This window comes from Thunnus maccoyii, chromosome 2 (assembly GCF_910596095.1).
Source record: "Thunnus maccoyii chromosome 2, fThuMac1.1, whole genome shotgun sequence".
Classification (NCBI taxonomy): domain Eukaryota; kingdom Metazoa; phylum Chordata; class Actinopteri; order Scombriformes; family Scombridae; genus Thunnus; species Thunnus maccoyii.
The window spans coordinates 30,025,682-30,042,446 of record NC_056534.1 but is presented as its reverse complement, the minus strand read 5'-3'; the positions used below and the strand labels follow the sequence as shown (position 1 = coordinate 30,042,446).

At 40.9% G+C, this 16,765-nt stretch overlaps 1 protein-coding gene across 6 annotated transcripts; it reads right to left on the bottom strand.

The window, feature by feature from the left end:
* Positions 1-453: 453 nt before the first annotated feature.
* Positions 454-15,645, bottom strand: cep170ab (centrosomal protein 170Ab). Of its 6 annotated transcripts, none has more exons than XR_006092963.1 (21): positions 15,360-15,645; positions 14,052-14,139; positions 13,638-13,777; positions 13,446-13,535; positions 12,738-12,816; positions 12,473-12,531; positions 11,839-11,989; positions 11,097-11,234; positions 10,480-10,926; positions 10,001-10,371; positions 9,719-9,847; positions 9,439-9,571; positions 7,293-8,747; positions 6,854-7,097; positions 5,986-6,094; positions 5,635-5,796; positions 4,878-4,966; positions 4,367-4,460; positions 3,055-3,106; positions 1,682-2,343; positions 454-1,567 (listed from the first exon to the last, which is right to left on the bottom strand). XR_006092963.1 is itself a non-coding variant. In XM_042398136.1 (21 exons), the coding sequence occupies exons 4-21, from the start codon at positions 13,740-13,742 to the stop codon at positions 2,081-2,083; spliced, it is 4,170 nt and encodes a 1,389-aa protein (XP_042254070.1). In that variant the 5' UTR covers positions 13,743-13,777; positions 14,052-14,139; positions 14,404-14,551; positions 15,360-15,645; the 3' UTR covers positions 454-2,080. The 6 variants fall into 6 exon arrangements, 5 of the variants coding, with proteins under 5 accessions (XP_042254070.1, XP_042254099.1, XP_042254062.1 ...); XM_042398136.1 differs by adding an exon at positions 14,404-14,551 and having other exon boundaries at positions 454-2,343; XM_042398165.1 differs by having other exon boundaries at positions 454-2,343; positions 10,480-10,716; positions 10,825-10,926.
* Between the last annotated feature and the right edge of the window lie 1,120 nt (positions 15,646-16,765).

Here is a 16,765-nt window from a genome sequence, read left to right as displayed (position 1 = left end):
TGCAGAATGACCTTTTTAGACTGTTACTGTATTATATTATTATTATCATAAATGTAAGAAGCATTTTAATGTTATAGCTGATCGTGGTGGAGAACATTTTTTAACTATTTTATATATTGCTGGGTCATTTAACCTAACAATGCTTCATATTTTATAAACTTAAATGTTTTGCAAATTGGTAACTACAGCTGCCATATAAATGTACTGAAATAAAAAGTACAATATTTCCCTCTGAAATGTAGTAGAGGTAGCATGAAGAGGAATAAAATGACAGTATTCAAGTAAAGTACATGTACCTCAAAACTGTACTGAGTACAGTAATTGAATAAATGCACTCTTATTACCTTTGTTGCTTTTCATGACTATCAAAAATAATTTTAGTGCCATTTTTATCAAAACTGCACAATTGTACTGGAATTTATGTAAAAAAAACAAAACAAAACAAAAGATAGCTCATGATTATCATGCATTTTATTGGAAATGAGACAAACAATACACAGGTATTGCAAGGTCAACATGGAACCTAACATCATTACAAAGAAAAAAAGAACTTCATACAAAACATCCAAACAAAAATTCCCCAAAATGCTCAAACAGAATTAAGGACAAAGCACAGTAGGTGCTGAGCACAAAATGCAATTATTCATCTTTATTAAAGTTGTTTTGGCTAAAATCTTTTTCAACAGTTCTGATCAGGTTACATTCATGTGTAAACATTGATATGAGGCAAGACATTGGAAAACCTACAGTCATTACACTGTCCATCCTTCCATTGCATCGTTATCGATAAATTGCAGCTGCAGGACTCGGAGGTAGCCCCTGTCTATGCTGGTTCAAACACAACACTTTGTTTGTGATCAGAAAATAATTTGACAAAACACTCCTCTACAGGCAGCTGGCTGTCAACCCTGCTTTGTTTTTGGTCACGGACATCGACATGATAAAGGAGCGTCATAGGGGCACATGATGTCCTGGTCCCTCAGAGATGAATATTAACATATATTAGCTTTGAAATGTGCAAAGAAACATTTTTACTTCCCCCTCTACTATAAACTGTAACATCTCTGCTTTCCGATGGTAATGATTGTTTAATCCAGGGCACTTGTGACAAAATACATTTGGAAGAGGAAAACCTTTCTGGGAGCTACATTTGGATTTTATAGTATCTATTAACACACATTGTCTATCTTTGATACACTGGTTTCAAATTACATCGCCACAAGAAAAAAAAGGCATGGATTGGAGTTTTTGATTTAACTATGATAAACATTATTAACATACACAGGTACATATTGTACATAACCAGTTCTTTCCCCAGCTAGTAAGCAACACAGCCTTTTCTGATGGAAACTCATTACTGAGACAGGCTTGGGAATTGCAATTGCAACAGGTTGACAATATATTTATTTTTTATAAGTTAGTCTATGGCAGGATAGAAGAACACTTTTCACACACACCTCTGCTGAAGGGTTTTTTGACACCATTGCACCTTCCTACTTTGGGTCTCTGCACTGGCATCAAGTCAGCTGACTGACAAGCTTATGATTCGGATACAAGGATTTCAAGGCTCATAATATAAAGGAAAGAATTAGTTTCACTTTTTTTTTTGTAAAAGTTAGAGATGCTCTGATTTAGAACAAAATCTAGTAAAAGAATCCAAACAGGAATTAGGAAAAATTACCTCATTCTGTCCTGTGATCTTTAACATCTGTTCTTTTTTCACGTCTTTAAGGATAATGGATAATAAGAATGCGCTGCAACACAAAAACACAGATGAGTTACTGTATATTAGTCATAGCTTCTTCATCAGCCAACCAAATAATACTTTAATGTTTTCATACTGTATATTTGACATCCCAAAAACTGTTATTTTAAAAGTGTTGGACTTTTACAAAGTCCCATCATGAATCAGTTTGATTGATAGATCAGGAAGTCAGGCATTCAAATGGAACAGGCATCGCTCTCCTTCTTTCACCTCATCTGAAACCAAATACTTCAAAATCTTTTAACTTCGCACTGAGGTTTTCTTCTGAGGGCTTCAGGATAAGTCCCACATAAAGGATGCATTTTAAACTAGTCCTCAGTTATAAGATCTCGAAGTAGGTTTTGGCCCTGGGTCTCGCTCTGCCACCTGCGCATGGTCTGACTGTCCCTGCGGTTCAGCAGTGGTTCCTTCTTGCTTGGAGGCTGAGAGTGTGCTGGAGGAAGCTTCTGCTCCAGGATGCAGCACTGACGCCCCCTGCTGGGTCCCAGGACTGATCTTCTGGTCGGTCAGAGGGCTGGTCAGGCCCAAGCTGGACAGGGCATCCAGGGTGCCATCTGGATCCACCATCATATCAATAGCTGTTAGATTGGAGCAGAACAAACATTCAAAATAAGTGCTCTTCAATTTAACATGCTTCCAAACTGCAAAAAATACACTTGTACACTTAGTACACATAGTTCACTAAAAACTTGCAATAACATTTTGGCCAACAAACTGTGAATACAACATTGACATATTATCAGCAAGTTAGTTTAAGTTTAACTTGTTAGCATCTAGCAGATAAGGAGCAACATTAGCATTCATTTGAAGTTGTGTTTGTGCCCGAATGATGAATGTAAGAATGTAAAAATGCAAAACATTCACTCTCCTTCTAGCTCTGTTTTTCATGTCAACTAACTCCTGAGGGACATATCTGGCTGCAACATGCTATGCTATGCTCACCAGCTAGTTGCTAAGTCAGCCATTTGGATGCTGAGCGGGTAGTGTTCAGTGGGTTTTTAGAGATTTTTCGCTGAACACAGGTACCTGCTGCAGCCAGAAATTATGCTATGAGAGCCATGAAAATGAACCAAAACAGTAAAACTGCGGATGGGAAACCAAAACTAAAGCACTGGGCTGAAAGAAGCTAGAACAATCTGTGGGGTTCAGGACGACAGCAGAGTCGGATGATAATTCTGTGGTTTCATCATTATGAGTGACATCCTTCACATGACACATAGTCATTTGATCCATTGTTATTGTAAAAAATATTGATTGTAGCAGCTTTAAGAGAAGCATCTGATCCATACCAAGCAGTTGTCTTTCCACTCTCTTCAGGTCTTGAATAATAGTTGAAATCTCCTATTAAGAGAACATAAATTAAAAAAAAATAAGAGCTCGTCCAGGAAGTGAGGAAGTGAAAGTTCATACACAAAATAAATCAACTCAAGTCATCTCCTCGTTGCTGCAGAAATAAGTTTGGAGCGGAGCCGCAGACACTCAGTAATGCTTTATGAGCCCTGTGACAGCGCAGTGGATAGACATATCTCTTCAGGGGTTCACACAAGGCCAGACTGGGTTAAAGGCAGGATTTATGACCCTGCCCCTGGAGAGAGGCAGTAGTTCTTAGGACTCTAACTTTTTGCACCTGCAACAACAGCTCATAAGTCTTTTCTCTCCATCAAATCAACCATATCTGGTGTTCTCTCTTCTCCAAAATAGGAATTTAGCATGGTAATCTTAATGGCATGTGCAACTGACTAAAGTATCTTTGATTTGATCCCCCAGACAGCTGTAATACTTTCAGCACTCACTATGATTGCTTCAGTAAGTAATCAGATATTTTGTGATTTGCACAACTACAAAGAAAGAGAGTGGATTTGATACTGTATGGCATTAATCCCATTCAGTGGAAAGCTAATGGATTACTGACGTGAATAAATTCTAAGGCAAAATATTTAATTACTGTAGCCATAACGAATTGCCTTTCACTCTCTGTCTTTTTGTGTTAATTCATTTAAAGTAATGCCAAAAAGCAAACATTACACTGATTAGACTTCCTTGAATAACCTGTGTCTGATCATTGTTCCTTCACAGCTGTCAAGTACACATCTTTACACTTGCAAAAATTATGACTGTCCATAGGGCTGGGCAATATGACCAAAATCTCATATCCCGATAATGTTACCTATCCTGATATAGCACATTTTAATTCAATGCATAAATAGTTGGTCCATGCACCCCCCTCTGGTGTCTGTCCATCCTTTGCATGGATTAAATTACTCTCATTGGCTTTTTACTACCGAAGCTTTTATCGCACTTACAGTTACGTAATGAGTGTAGTTGTCGTCAACTAGAGCTCCACCCACAGTGAACCATAGACATCAGAGGGGAGTAGCGCAACCATAAATGACTGCAAAACGCATGCACACTTTCAATTTTTTCACTGTGACCTTTTTTCTTTAGAGCTGCTGCCAGCCATGATTAATAACACAGGATTATTATGAACAGAGGTTTTTACTTTTTAAAAACACAACATGCCTTAAGCTTTTAGTGCAATCCTTTGGTAGCCTTTAGCAGATAAAAAATGAAAACAGTGTAAAAAGGAGAAAGATTCGTCACCTTGTTGGAGCTCTTGAGTAGTAAGGAGTCATGCTCTGCCTGCAGTTTGTTCTCAATCTCTTCCCATTTCCGTTCTTTATCCTTGAAAAGGATCCTGGAGACCAGGTTGAAGCAAAAATAGATTAAAGTAAAATACATGAAAATATGTTCAATGTAGCTCTTGATAGATGAAGTATTAAGTGACTGAAAAATTTATTTCATTTTTGGGTGGTGAGCATATTGTAGGAATGAAAAAAAGGCCTTTGAGTTGTCATCCTGTGTGTGATCATGAGTAAGATATGTAGCTGGATGTCAGTGTAAACCTTTGTGATGTGCCACTCAAACTGTGCTAGTTGGCCTAGTTTCAACATAAAAAACAAAATAACAATATACAGTATATTCCTATTTATAATTCTACCCTACCATTTTCTGAGTATTGCATGTATCAAATACACAACAAATTAGCATGACATCACATCCCTTCAAGGAGCAATGTCCCTGTAATATGACCATGATTTAGCATGATGCTCACCTGATTTTGCAGGTTGTTTTGTCGACAGTCTGACGTATCCTAGTTGACAGTTGATTCACAGATGCTAGTAGTAAACTATCTAGCACCGCCTGATGGATAATGTAAAGAAACACTCAGTGTCATTTTTATTAAGTAGAATCATTTGAGTTAGCATGGTTAGCATGTAAGGAGCTCCCTCTAGTGGCAAACTGTGGTACATAGTGACGTGTTGATCTTATGATATACTATAATGTGTTCTAACAGTAAATTATCAACACCATCAACTAAACAGTTGAGGTAGAAACTGAGGTGGAGAAAACTTTGACATTAATTGTGATAATAATTTAGATTTACATAATATTGTTTTAATACACAGTGTCATTAAAACCTTTGGACACACTTTCTCATTCCAGTGAATGGGAAGGTGTGTCCAAATTTTGATCATCCATAATAATCATGATGATGTGTCACTCTCTTCTTGCCCTTGTTTGGAAATGGCACATCTATTATGACAAAGATAATTTGTAGAAGAGTCAAGACTAACTTTGTGTGTCATACATTTTAAGACTTTAATTTCAGTGGAGTGACTACATTTTACATATTACACACAGTAAAGTATATATACTGTAACTTCACAGGGTTCTTGCTTTGTTCATATTTATAAGACCTGATGACGAAAAACATCTGTGTTTTACAACTAGAATACCCCCATGGCATGCCAAGAGCCTATGTGCATTTTGAGGACTCAATGATTTTTAATATTGAAAGAGGGTCTCACATCATCTCTGTTCCATGTCTGTCGGCGGATGGAGCGGGACCCGTGTCCACTAGAGACCCTGGGTCGGAGCTCAACAGTCCGCCCATTGGTTGCCAGACTGCTGCTTTGATCTGTGGTGGGACCACCCAGGTCCAAGTTGTCATCAAAGACACGCTCCTCCAACTAAAACAGAATTAAAATGCATACAAAAGGAATGTTACTTTATCAGATTATATTTTTGCACTGTTCTTTCTACATAATTTGTAAATCCCTGTTTTGTTAAGAACAGTTTTAATCTAGGTAGCAGCAAATAAATGAGAACCATGATAGAGAAACAATGTTTTGCTGTACTGTATAATGTTTTGACGATACCAGAGCTCCAGGGTCAGTGGCTGCAGGACTGACTGAGTCGATCTCTCCAGCTACATCATGAATCTCTCGGGCAAGCATGGCTAGGTCTTTGGCTAGGTCTTGGCTAATTCTGTTGAAGAAACACAAATATGAAAAGACCATCAATCATATATGTGCAACCAATCTTTTTTCTTTGATCTTCATTTCATTAACTTTATACAATAGTTGATAACCATCAAAAATCATTTCCAACAAGACTGGCTTGTGGCCAGTGGCTCTATGAGGCTGTATCTGATGAGATGATGCTTTGAGCAAAATGTTAACTTCAGCATGCTAACAAGTTTACCATGTTCACCATCTTATTCTACTACTTGTTAGTTAGCACTGAACACAAAGTACAGCTAAGGCTGATGGGAATGCCATTAGTTTTGCAGGTATTTGGTCATCATTTGGTCAACCAGATTAAAATTTTGACTTGGTGATGGAAAGTTAAGGGATAACCAAAGTTGTTGCAATTCATCCTGGGGAGAACATGAATGTCTGCACCAAATGTAATTGTGATCCATTGCCGATTTCACTGAAAACTGCAAATGCCAACCTCTTGTTGGCTTTAGGGGCAAAGCAGGAATCACCAATGTTAGGATACATTGACTGGGAACCATTAATGTCTGTAAAAGGTTTGCGGAAATCCATCAAGTGGATGCTGAGATATTTCACTAAAGTCAGTAGGATTTATCCTCCAACAAAATTTCATGACAATCTACCCAAAACAGCCCAACAATGCCTAGCCTACAGATAGCATATTTAACAATTTAATAAGGGCCTTAAACCTGTTATCATGACTCATCACTGCTCTCCAACTGCACTGCAGTACCTCTCACCTACGTACCTGGCTATTTCCTCACTGTGTGCTGTCCAGTCTCTCATATATTCGTCCTGTTCCCTGGAATTCTGCTTCAAGGCAGCCAGTCCTGTAGGACTAGGAGTAGCTGGGGCTGAACCTCCGAGCTGGGCTACTCGAGTAGAGGGGAATGGCCGTGTGTGGCCCTGTTTGGATGTGTGGCGGTTTGAGCCATACTCGTCCTCTGAGGTGGAGGCATATTCCATGGGTACACGGCGCCACCGTGTGCCAGCTAAGGAAAAAATGGAAGGTAAGTTTAGATGGCGCTTGAAATGTGTAGCAAAGTTTTTGGCTGATTTTTAAGAGACTGTTAGTTGTACAAGCAGGGTTTTTTTTTATAGGTAATTTTATAATATTTTTGCAGTGAAAATGACCATTGAAACATTGACATCAGAGCATGTTGTTTACTGCTGAAAACAATACTTACATGCAGGTGTGACATTTCCATATGAGGAGGTGCCTTTATTTTTGTCAGGCAGCTTGGAGGCACTGTTAGCCCTGGCTCTGGGTCCAGACATAGAGGTCATATTGGACCCTCTTAGACCTTGTCTGATGGCATAATCACCTGCAGCACTCCGGGCCCCCAGACCTCTACTCCTTGTCACAGTGGCCTCTGAGTCACTCTGGGCAGATGGGGAGCCTACTCTTGGCCTCCTTGGCTGCGCCAGAGCCTCTATTCTGGACATTCCCCTTCTTGCCATTCCTGTCCTGGATGTAGAACTAGCGGTGGAGGCCTCAGAGGCCACTGACATCCGGTCAAGATCAGCAGGTTCAGTGTCAGATGAGTCCCCCAGCCGGGCTCTCCTCAGCAGGGATGCCCTGGTGGGCCTGGGCTTGGGGACACTGGTGGCTTTACTGGCTGCAGAGGAGGCAGGTGCCTGGGTGATCTTAGCCCTACTAGATTTGGTGCTGGCCCCCACTGTTGTGCTCCCTGTCTGGGATCTGGCATGAGAGCCTCTGGATTCCTGTGTGGAGGTGGGCTGGGAGTCAGAGAAGAGTGAGTTGGAGTTGATGTCATCATCAGTGAGGTCCAGAGATGTCCAGGGACGGCTGGGCTGCTGAGGAGCAGATGTTCTAGTCTTGACCCTCCTGTCTTGGGTCTCTCGGCCAACAGTGGAGCTTTTGCTGGATGAGCACACTACGGTTTTCTCCTTCTGCTGTCCTGCAAGAGTCCGGCGTTTGTGGACAACTTTCCTTGCTCCGTCAGCCTGGCTTACTGTGCTGGTTGTGTCCACGTCTGACTCTGGTGACATGGAGCCTTCAATGGACTGACTTATCGGATCACCTTGGTCTGATACAGTGGTCTCTAAAAAGGCGGCAACAGCCTCGGAGTCTTTCTGCAGTGTCGCACTGTCGATGCCAGCCTCCTTACTCTGAGTTCTGCTACCTGTGAGCCCATCAATACGTGGTATGAGCTCAATGGGCACGTTGGAGCTTGGTTTCTCCACAGTAAAACTCTCCTGCCTCAACAATGGTTTTCCACAACTTTCCCTGGCCTTCTCCTCTTCCTTTTTCCTCCTCCGTGCCTCCTCCATTCTCTTCTCCCCGCTGGTCATTGGACGAGGAGGGAGCTTGGCCAATACACCTGGCTGGCCTGTTTTCCCACCACCACTATCCTGCGACTTGGCTGGGGAGGAGCGACTAGGGCTGCCCACACCCCCTGTGCTGTGACCAGGCCGATTCTTCCCCCTGGTCATCTTCTCCCCCTGGTTCTCCTTCTCTTGTAGCTCTGTGTCCTGTTTCTCCATATCTGAACGCAGGCCTGAACCTGGGGTCCTCCTCCCTAGGGCAACCTCCTCACCAGGCAGCTGGGGAAGAGTTCTCCTCTTACGCTCTGTGTAGCCAGATGAGGCAAAGGAGTGGCTAGACTCACTTATTTCAGCTGAAATAAGAGAAAAATTATTAGCAAAGTGAGTTCTGAGATGAAGGTGTATTAATGGTATACTACTAGAATTGGTGCACTGGTAGCAATCTGTGCTGTGGTTTTAATACAGCAAATCTCTTTCTATCGGATGAACCATGAGATGTAATTATGTTCTTAATACTTAAATGTATTGTGAAGCAGTCATTTTTACTGGTGCTAAAAATGTGTGTAGGGATCCCTTGGAGAAAGCCCCTATGTGAATTTGTTCATTAAAGCATAGACATGAAGCTTGAGGGGGAAAAACATTAATAGCTGTATGTCAGAAACTCTGACAAAAGGAAAGTCAACAGATCAAAGATAAAGAAGAGACTATCAAAGGGATTCTCAGTAATGACTCAGTAATATCAGTTACACAGCAATCTCTCTAAAGTTTGCTAACATTAGCTAACATTAGCCACTACAAGCTACTGGCCATACCAGACTAAGTGAGGCTGTACCTTCAGAATCCCTGAGTGTATTGAATTATGCAAGGGTACATTTTTTTCTTACAAGTTCACTTTTTCATTTCTAGGTGAAATATTTTCTTTTCTTTCAAAAGGTATATAGTGTGGCTTCAAATTTTAAAAAACATCCTGAAGTTATTGCAATATTTATCTGAATCCTAGGAAAGGAATACTCTCTCCTGTTTGATGACAGTTTACACATGTACCTCTGTCCTCTGTGACCATGACATGACTCTCGCCACCTGATCCCTCAGGGTCTGTCCTAATGTGGCTGGCAGCTAGAGTAGCCCACTGCGAGACCCAGCGAGGACCACCCACCACCAATTCCTCAGACAGGACCTGGACAAAGATAGAAGGAAGGATACAAGGGAGAAGTATTGGGTAAACATTGCTAAAGATGAGACATTTTAGATTGCTAATCTTCAGCCATCAGTCACCAGACAGTTCTTTAACTAGACTTTGGAAGAATGCTTTCAGTTTTTGCACCTCTGTCTCCATGCGCCCTGGCTTTCCTCTGTCTCTGGTACCAGACCTCTGGGTGGGGAGCCTCTCTCTTTGGTCAGTACTCCCCAGCCTGGACACACACACAGCCTCCTGCTCATCCACACCAAACACCTGAACCATACACACATACACACAAGTGAAGTATACACATACATGTATAAGATGATTCTTTTATGATGAAATTAGAATCCGTTTACAGAAAAAGAAAAGAAAAAGACAGAAAAGAAAAGAAAAGAGATACATTATAAGTTTCTTCTTCCCCACCTTGTCAATCATTTTCCTGGCCTCTTCTTCTTCATGATCTCCATTCTCCAGCTCAATGGTGTAGGTCCCTCTGTCACTATAGTCATCTCCATGGTGATAGCATTCATCACGACCACTCTGCTGATGTGGTGCCGAACCACGTCGCCTCTCCACAAATCCACTTGCCACTTTGGAAGTCGAAGACTTGCGACGGCGTGCAGGACTGTCTTCCTCTGCAAAGAGCCCCTCTGGTACGTTAGCACGGCCCTCTCTGATCTTCATCCCTGTACCGCCCCAAAGTCCCCATGAGCGCTCCTCAAGAGCTGCAGCCCTGCGCTGCTCCCCAAGTGCGTTCTCTGAGTCACTCTGTGTGCCATCCTCATGTTTACTGTCTGGCATGGGAGAGGCATAGACGGAGGTAATGAGTCAGAATGAAAAGAAAGAGGCAAGACGCAATACAAGCAATACACACATCTTATGTTAAATACAGATGCACACACCTTTAAGACTCCTCAGTTGCACAGGTACATCGCTCTTCACACTTTCTCCATCATCCTCTGCAACCGTCTCTTTGAGAGCCAGTGGCAGCTCATTCTGGGCCAACCAATCTGCAACTTTTACCTCCGCCGCTACCATGGCTGTCTGAAGTGGACTCAGCTCCTCCCCCACACCCCTTTTAGGACGTGGCCTGGTCTCTGGGCCCACCTTAGCCACTCGATCTTTGACCGTCACTTTACCTGCCCCAGGGTCAAACTCAATAGTGAAAGAAGCATGGCCATGGACGGGCTCTGCAGCAGAAGCACCAGCCTCTTGTTCTCGAGAGGGGGCCTCACCACTCACTTTACCTGCTGAGGGAGTATCCTTGGTTGGGATCTCAAAGTAGCTCGGCTCTTGATTGGAGGGTGTTTGCAGGGCAGACTTTTGGATCTCTGTGTTTTTCTTGGTGTCTGTCAGAATTAGCGCAATTACGCATAAGGGAAGTAGTATTACAGTATTTATCAAAACTGATCATCTTCATAGCTAATAGCCAAGTAGCAAAAATTGAGATATTAATTATTACTACTTAATAACATACAGTAGTATCTTTCACGTAACATGTATGCAGAATAGTAAATACCTGTTTCAGCTTTTTCTCTCTTCCGGTCTGCGTTCTTTTCTTCGGGCCTCCCAGAGTGCTGGTGATCAGTGTCTCCATCTCCCCACCAAGCAGGCTGGCCATAGAGGGGTGTACCCCTATGCAACAGTGCTATATCCCCTGAAAAAAACAGACCTTTCACTTAGTTTTACATGGGAATAGCAAGTAAATCTACTAAAACTTTAAGATTCAAAACTGCTTAAGAAGTGTAGACTGACATAAATCCATCAGTTGCTTAATTTTGGCCAATGGCTGTCGTTTGACTTTACTAACTACTTTAGGACTGCAATATTGTTAATTTTAATCATGATTTGTCCAGCAAACAGATATGCCTAAGATATGCAGCATACAAAGATATAAAAAAGAGAAAAGCAGCAGATCAGTTATTTTAATTATCAATTAATCTGCTGATTATTTTCTGGATTAATCGTTTAGTGTATGAGTTGTGTGTTATAACTCCCAAAGCTCAGGGAGATGTATTAAAATGTGCAACCAACAGTCAAAATCCCAAAGATATTCAGTTTACCGTCATATATGACACATAAAAGCTGAAAATATTCATCGACTAATCATTGCAGCTCTATAGCCAATCATCAATATATTATCCCGAAGCTCCTGGTTGGACTGCTGCATATGCATGAATTACAGCTGCAGAGTCAGTGACATGCTCAAACAGTATTGTAACCTGTGTCTCATGCACAGTATCCTGGTTTATTCTTCTCACCTGGCGTCTTTTCCTCCACCCTGCTGGCCTCGGAGGGCTTGGCCGTGGCTCCCTCGCACACTGGTGCTGCTGCTGCCTCAGAGGGTTTAGATGACTCCCCCTCTGTAGGCCTCTTCTGGTTCAGCTGAAGCTGGCTGCTGAACTTCTCATGCTGATCGACGAGACAACAGCAGCAAAGAGAGTTTAGAGTAGCGGAGGCCAAGCAGGACGTTCAAGCTAGTGATCATGTAGAAATACATGCAGATTTTGTTTGAGCATTCAGTGCCTCAAAAAGTTATAGTGCATAAATCCAGGATATGCATTTCTGTCTTTTTCTGATCTCAGTCATAGTATATAAATAAAAAGACATTCTGGATAATACTGCTGGACTTTCATCTACTTCATTAAGATGAATCCTATCTTTTCTAAAGCTACCTGGTCAGATTCATCTTGAAAAGTGTATTTCACCTAGTTCAGCAGAACTCTTTTCTCGCCTTGACTAAACTCCAGTTGTCTCAGTTGTTTTTTACAAACTGATGAAAAAATACATGAAATTTCTGGCTGCACTGTTTTGAGCAGGCACATTTACCCCATCTGTAAACACATGAACTGTGGCTACAAGTTTTCTCACTACATGCACAAAGTGCTGTCTAACCTTGAGGGCTTCCTCTGGAATATGTAGCTCTCCTCGCACCACAGTGAACAGGTTGGTATGTGAGGCAGGTTAAGGTAAAAGACAGTGAGCTCTTTGCAGGGGTAAGAACCATGCACTGATAGCCTTATCTATTATGCAGCAGGCAGAGTGCAATGAGCAAAGCTATTTAAGAACAGATACAGTTACAGTGTTGTCCATGTTCACTGACCTTGTGCTGTGTGTCATTGGGCTTGACAGATAATACGAGACAATATTCAAAGGATATCGTATCCAAACCTCAGTTTGTCATCAATTTTCAGCGTGACATACATTTGCTCCTGTATTCTGACATCATTGACAAATGTCTGCAAACAAAAAGAGAATGCGTTTAAGAACATGTGAGAGCTTTGTTCACAAATAAGATTATCTGCTGTTTGTGCACCAAATCCTGAAAACTGTCAGTCATCAAATGTTTGGACCGAATGTTTGGTCAGAATCCTAGTCTTGTTTTTGACCAGATTTTGATCATAATTTTGTTATTTTTACACTGTTTTATCTGTGATAAGACAATATTAAAATTGTTTTCAAGTTTTGCTTTTTTGTCATAAATTGTAAAATAAAAATAGATTTGTAGAAAAATGTGTTTATTCTCATGAAAACAAGGTATCAAAAAAGTATCATTTTGTGATCACTACCAAGTATCAAACTGGCATCAGTACTGAAAATGAAGCCTTTTTTACTCCTGAACAAGTGACAGCCTTAGAAATGAAAAAAAATCACAGATAGAGGACATCTTAGTGCTTGATGATTACACCAATAACATTATCTATAGTTTAGAGATGTTCAGAGATGCTGAATCATGAAGCAAACAGCAAACAACAGAAGCAAACAATCTGAAAAACAGACTTATTCGGTTTTGAAATCAAACTCTTAAAATTACATAACGACATGAGTATAAATGTATAAAGAATCAAATTATAAAGCAGCAACTCACCCCATTTAAACTGCCCAGGTCCTTCACTTTATGTTCGTCTGTATTCGGCTCATAGTTGATGACAGCGTGCTGTTTGTCCACACTGCGGGACTAAATCACACAAAATCCAGTCAATCACTGTAATCCATTCTAATCTCAGTGCTTCAGATAATAATCCAGCCACAGGAAGAATGACTGTTGATGAATGTATACCTGCAGCATAAGCTCACAGTCGTCCCTTCCCACAAAGATCATCTCCCTGGGGAGACGATGACGCGTCCCCCCTCCGCTCACCAGGAACCAGGAAGTCAGACTCATCTCAATAGCTCACCTTTGACCCTTAATACACTCTGCTGAAAACAGCAACATAGTTAGACGAGTCTATATGAGTCATGCTTAGATCAGTAAAAAGAAATGTTCTTACAGTGCTAACAGGCGTGAATGAGGCATGCTACTTAATACAATTACAGTAAGCAAATTACTTAAACATCTGTGTGAGTGTCATATGTGCAAGATCTATTTTAGGTATCACCCGAAGGCACTGACATGCTTCTTTCTGACTTTAGCGCAGCTAACAACATGAAAGAAAAACTAACTATAAGTGTAATAAATCGACTAGCAGCTTACAGAATTCCAGTCATCCTTCTTTAAACTCTCAAACTGAGTTATACTCTGCAGAGTCGCCTGCCCCGTCACCAAATCCAGTGCCACACCACTGAGGAAGAAGAGGAGGAGGAGTCAGATATTTCTACAAAGAGATGGATGACTTAGGATAAAATGTGAAACATGACATCCAGAAATACAGAGATACATGTGCATTAGGACAGTTAATTAAGTTGGATGCTGTGCAGGAAGTCAGACAGAGCACACATGCACACACGCACGCACACATGCAAACACACACACACACACTAGCACACAGGGGGCCAGACAGAGGCAGGAAGGCAGAGAGCAGTAATTTTTTTCCTTGAAACCTCACATCTCTGGTCCCCATGATGCTCTCATATGATCTCCATGCAGTTGTCAGAATTCCCATGATGCACATGGAACAGCACAACAGCTCTTTTCACTGAAACAAGGAGCCCGTCCTCCCTCTGCAGGAGTATCAGGCCTTGCTGACTCACGCTCTGAAGAAGCCATAGATGAATTAGTGGGATTTAATTACGCACACTTTGTCATATCTGGGGCTCCTGTTTGTGCATCATCTCAACCCGAACGGGATATGACAGCCTCCCTCTCCCATTCTGAGGGATGGACGGGTTAACCCTTTCAGTAGGCTGGCTTCTAGTGGCCCAGATTTCCACTTTAGACGCTTGACCACGCACGGCACCATCCACTCAGATTTAAATGTCCTCTGGAGATGACAACACATCAACTGTACTTACAAGCGACGGCAGCCGATGGGTTATAGTCGGCCAATGACAGAGCATGAAAATTAGCCCAGTTAGGCCATGTCTACATCCAGCGATTATCATAGAGTCATATAATAAATCTGTAGAGGAATATCCAATCACAATAACCTAATCTTTTACGGTGATCATGCACCTTATAGTGTATATACATGTGAAGCTACTGTGTATATACATGTGAGGCTACAATGTACCTGCCGTGGGTGTTTATTACAGACTTGTCATCTGTAGACAGCGTATTGATCCTTTATCCCTAATCACTTACGCACGCTCTTTAATCCAAACAGAGGCTAATTTAGACAAACTAACAATTATCACGTGTTTTAAAACACACCAGATCAGGTTATGGAGGCTGTCTGCTGATGTGCAGCCAAGGCTCTCCCATTATGGACGACATATAGGTTTGTCGCGCAAACACAGAGATGCTCATTTTCACCGTCTCCATCTCCAGAGCTGAGGAAGGAGCGGGAGACATCGGGGACAGCCTGATATAAAAAACACGCTGAGGAATATAAATCTCACTTACCAGGTGCTCTATTGCTAATCAGCATCCGATATGTAGAGGCTTTATGAACAGCGATGCTTCAGCTGCTTCTGCTTCTGCAAGCCCGCTGCCGCCCAGCCCTGCTGCTCCTGATACGTTACTGTGTCTTGGCCTCACGGTGGCGCTACGTGCTCATATAGGAAGAGCACGTAAGGTTATGTAATACATTACTGACAGCAGCAGATGGGTAACTGTGGACAACTATCCGTAGTATATACATTTATTATTTATTTAAAAACACTGTAAATATGACATGATATGATGGTATAGCATTGCATGAAAATTATGATACAAAAATATTTGAGGGTGTAGGCCTATTTGATGTATGTATGTATGTATGTATGTATGTATGTATGTATGTATGTATGTACAGCATGTATGTACAGTATGTATGTACAGTATGTATGTATGTATGTATGTATGTATGTATGTATGTACGTATGTATGTGTGTGTGTGTGTGTGTGTATGTATGTATGTATGTATGTATGTATGTATGTATGTATGTGTGTGTGTGTGTGTGTGTGTATGTATGTATGTATGTATGTATGTATGTATGTATGTATGTATGTACGTACGTATGTATGTACAGCATGTATGTACAGTATGTATGTACAGTATGTATGTATGTATGTCTGTACAGTATGTATGTATGTACAGTATGTATGTATGTATGTATGTATGTATGTATGTATGTATGTATGTACAGCATGTATGTACAGTATGTATGTATGTATGTATGTATGTATGTATGTATGTATGTATGTACAGCATGTATGTACAGTATGTATATACATTATGTATGTATGTATGTCTGTACAGTATGTATGTATGTACAGTATGTATGTATGTATGTATGTATGTACAGCATGTATGTACAGTATGTATGTATGTATGTATGTATGTATGTATGTATGTATGTATGTATGTATGTACAGTATGTATGTATGTATGTATGTATGTATGTATGTATGTATGTATGTATGTACAGTATGTATCTATTCTGTTCTATATTCATTGTGAATCAGACAATAGAAATAAAAATAGCCCAGCTCAATGCTGTATGATTAAATTTTGTCTTTATAGTTGCAGTGATTTGAATTTAGAATTGATCTCGAGTTGAAACACTAGATGGCGTCAAAGTATTGCGCTTTGATGTGGATGAAGGCTTCGGCGCAGTTGTTAAACCTGATCAATTATGAGGCTTCTATGCTACCAACAGAATTATTAACGCTAACACAATACATCATAACAATAATATATAAAATAAAATCAAACCTAAACAAAGTCAGTCAGTTCAGAATTTTCTCTTCAAAAGGCTACATTAAATATGCGTTATGTGAAATATCTCTCAATAATTTCCGTCTGGTAGCTGATTGTTGCGCATTGG

Bases quoted from the DNA above. Each gene is read 5' to 3' on its own strand.
- cep170ab (XM_042398136.1), bottom strand. From the start codon at position 13,742: ATGAGTCTGACTTCCTGGTTCCTGGTGAGCGGAGGGGGGACGCGTCAT. The intron at 13,536-13,637 runs GTATACATTCAT...TGTGTGATTTAG, and splicing joins ACTGTGAGCTTATGCTGCAG to TCCCGCAGTGTGGACAAACA. The intron at 4,967-5,634 runs GTGAGACCCTCT...ATTATCCATCAG, and splicing joins AGACATGGAACAGAGATGAT to GCGGTGCTAGATAGTTTACT.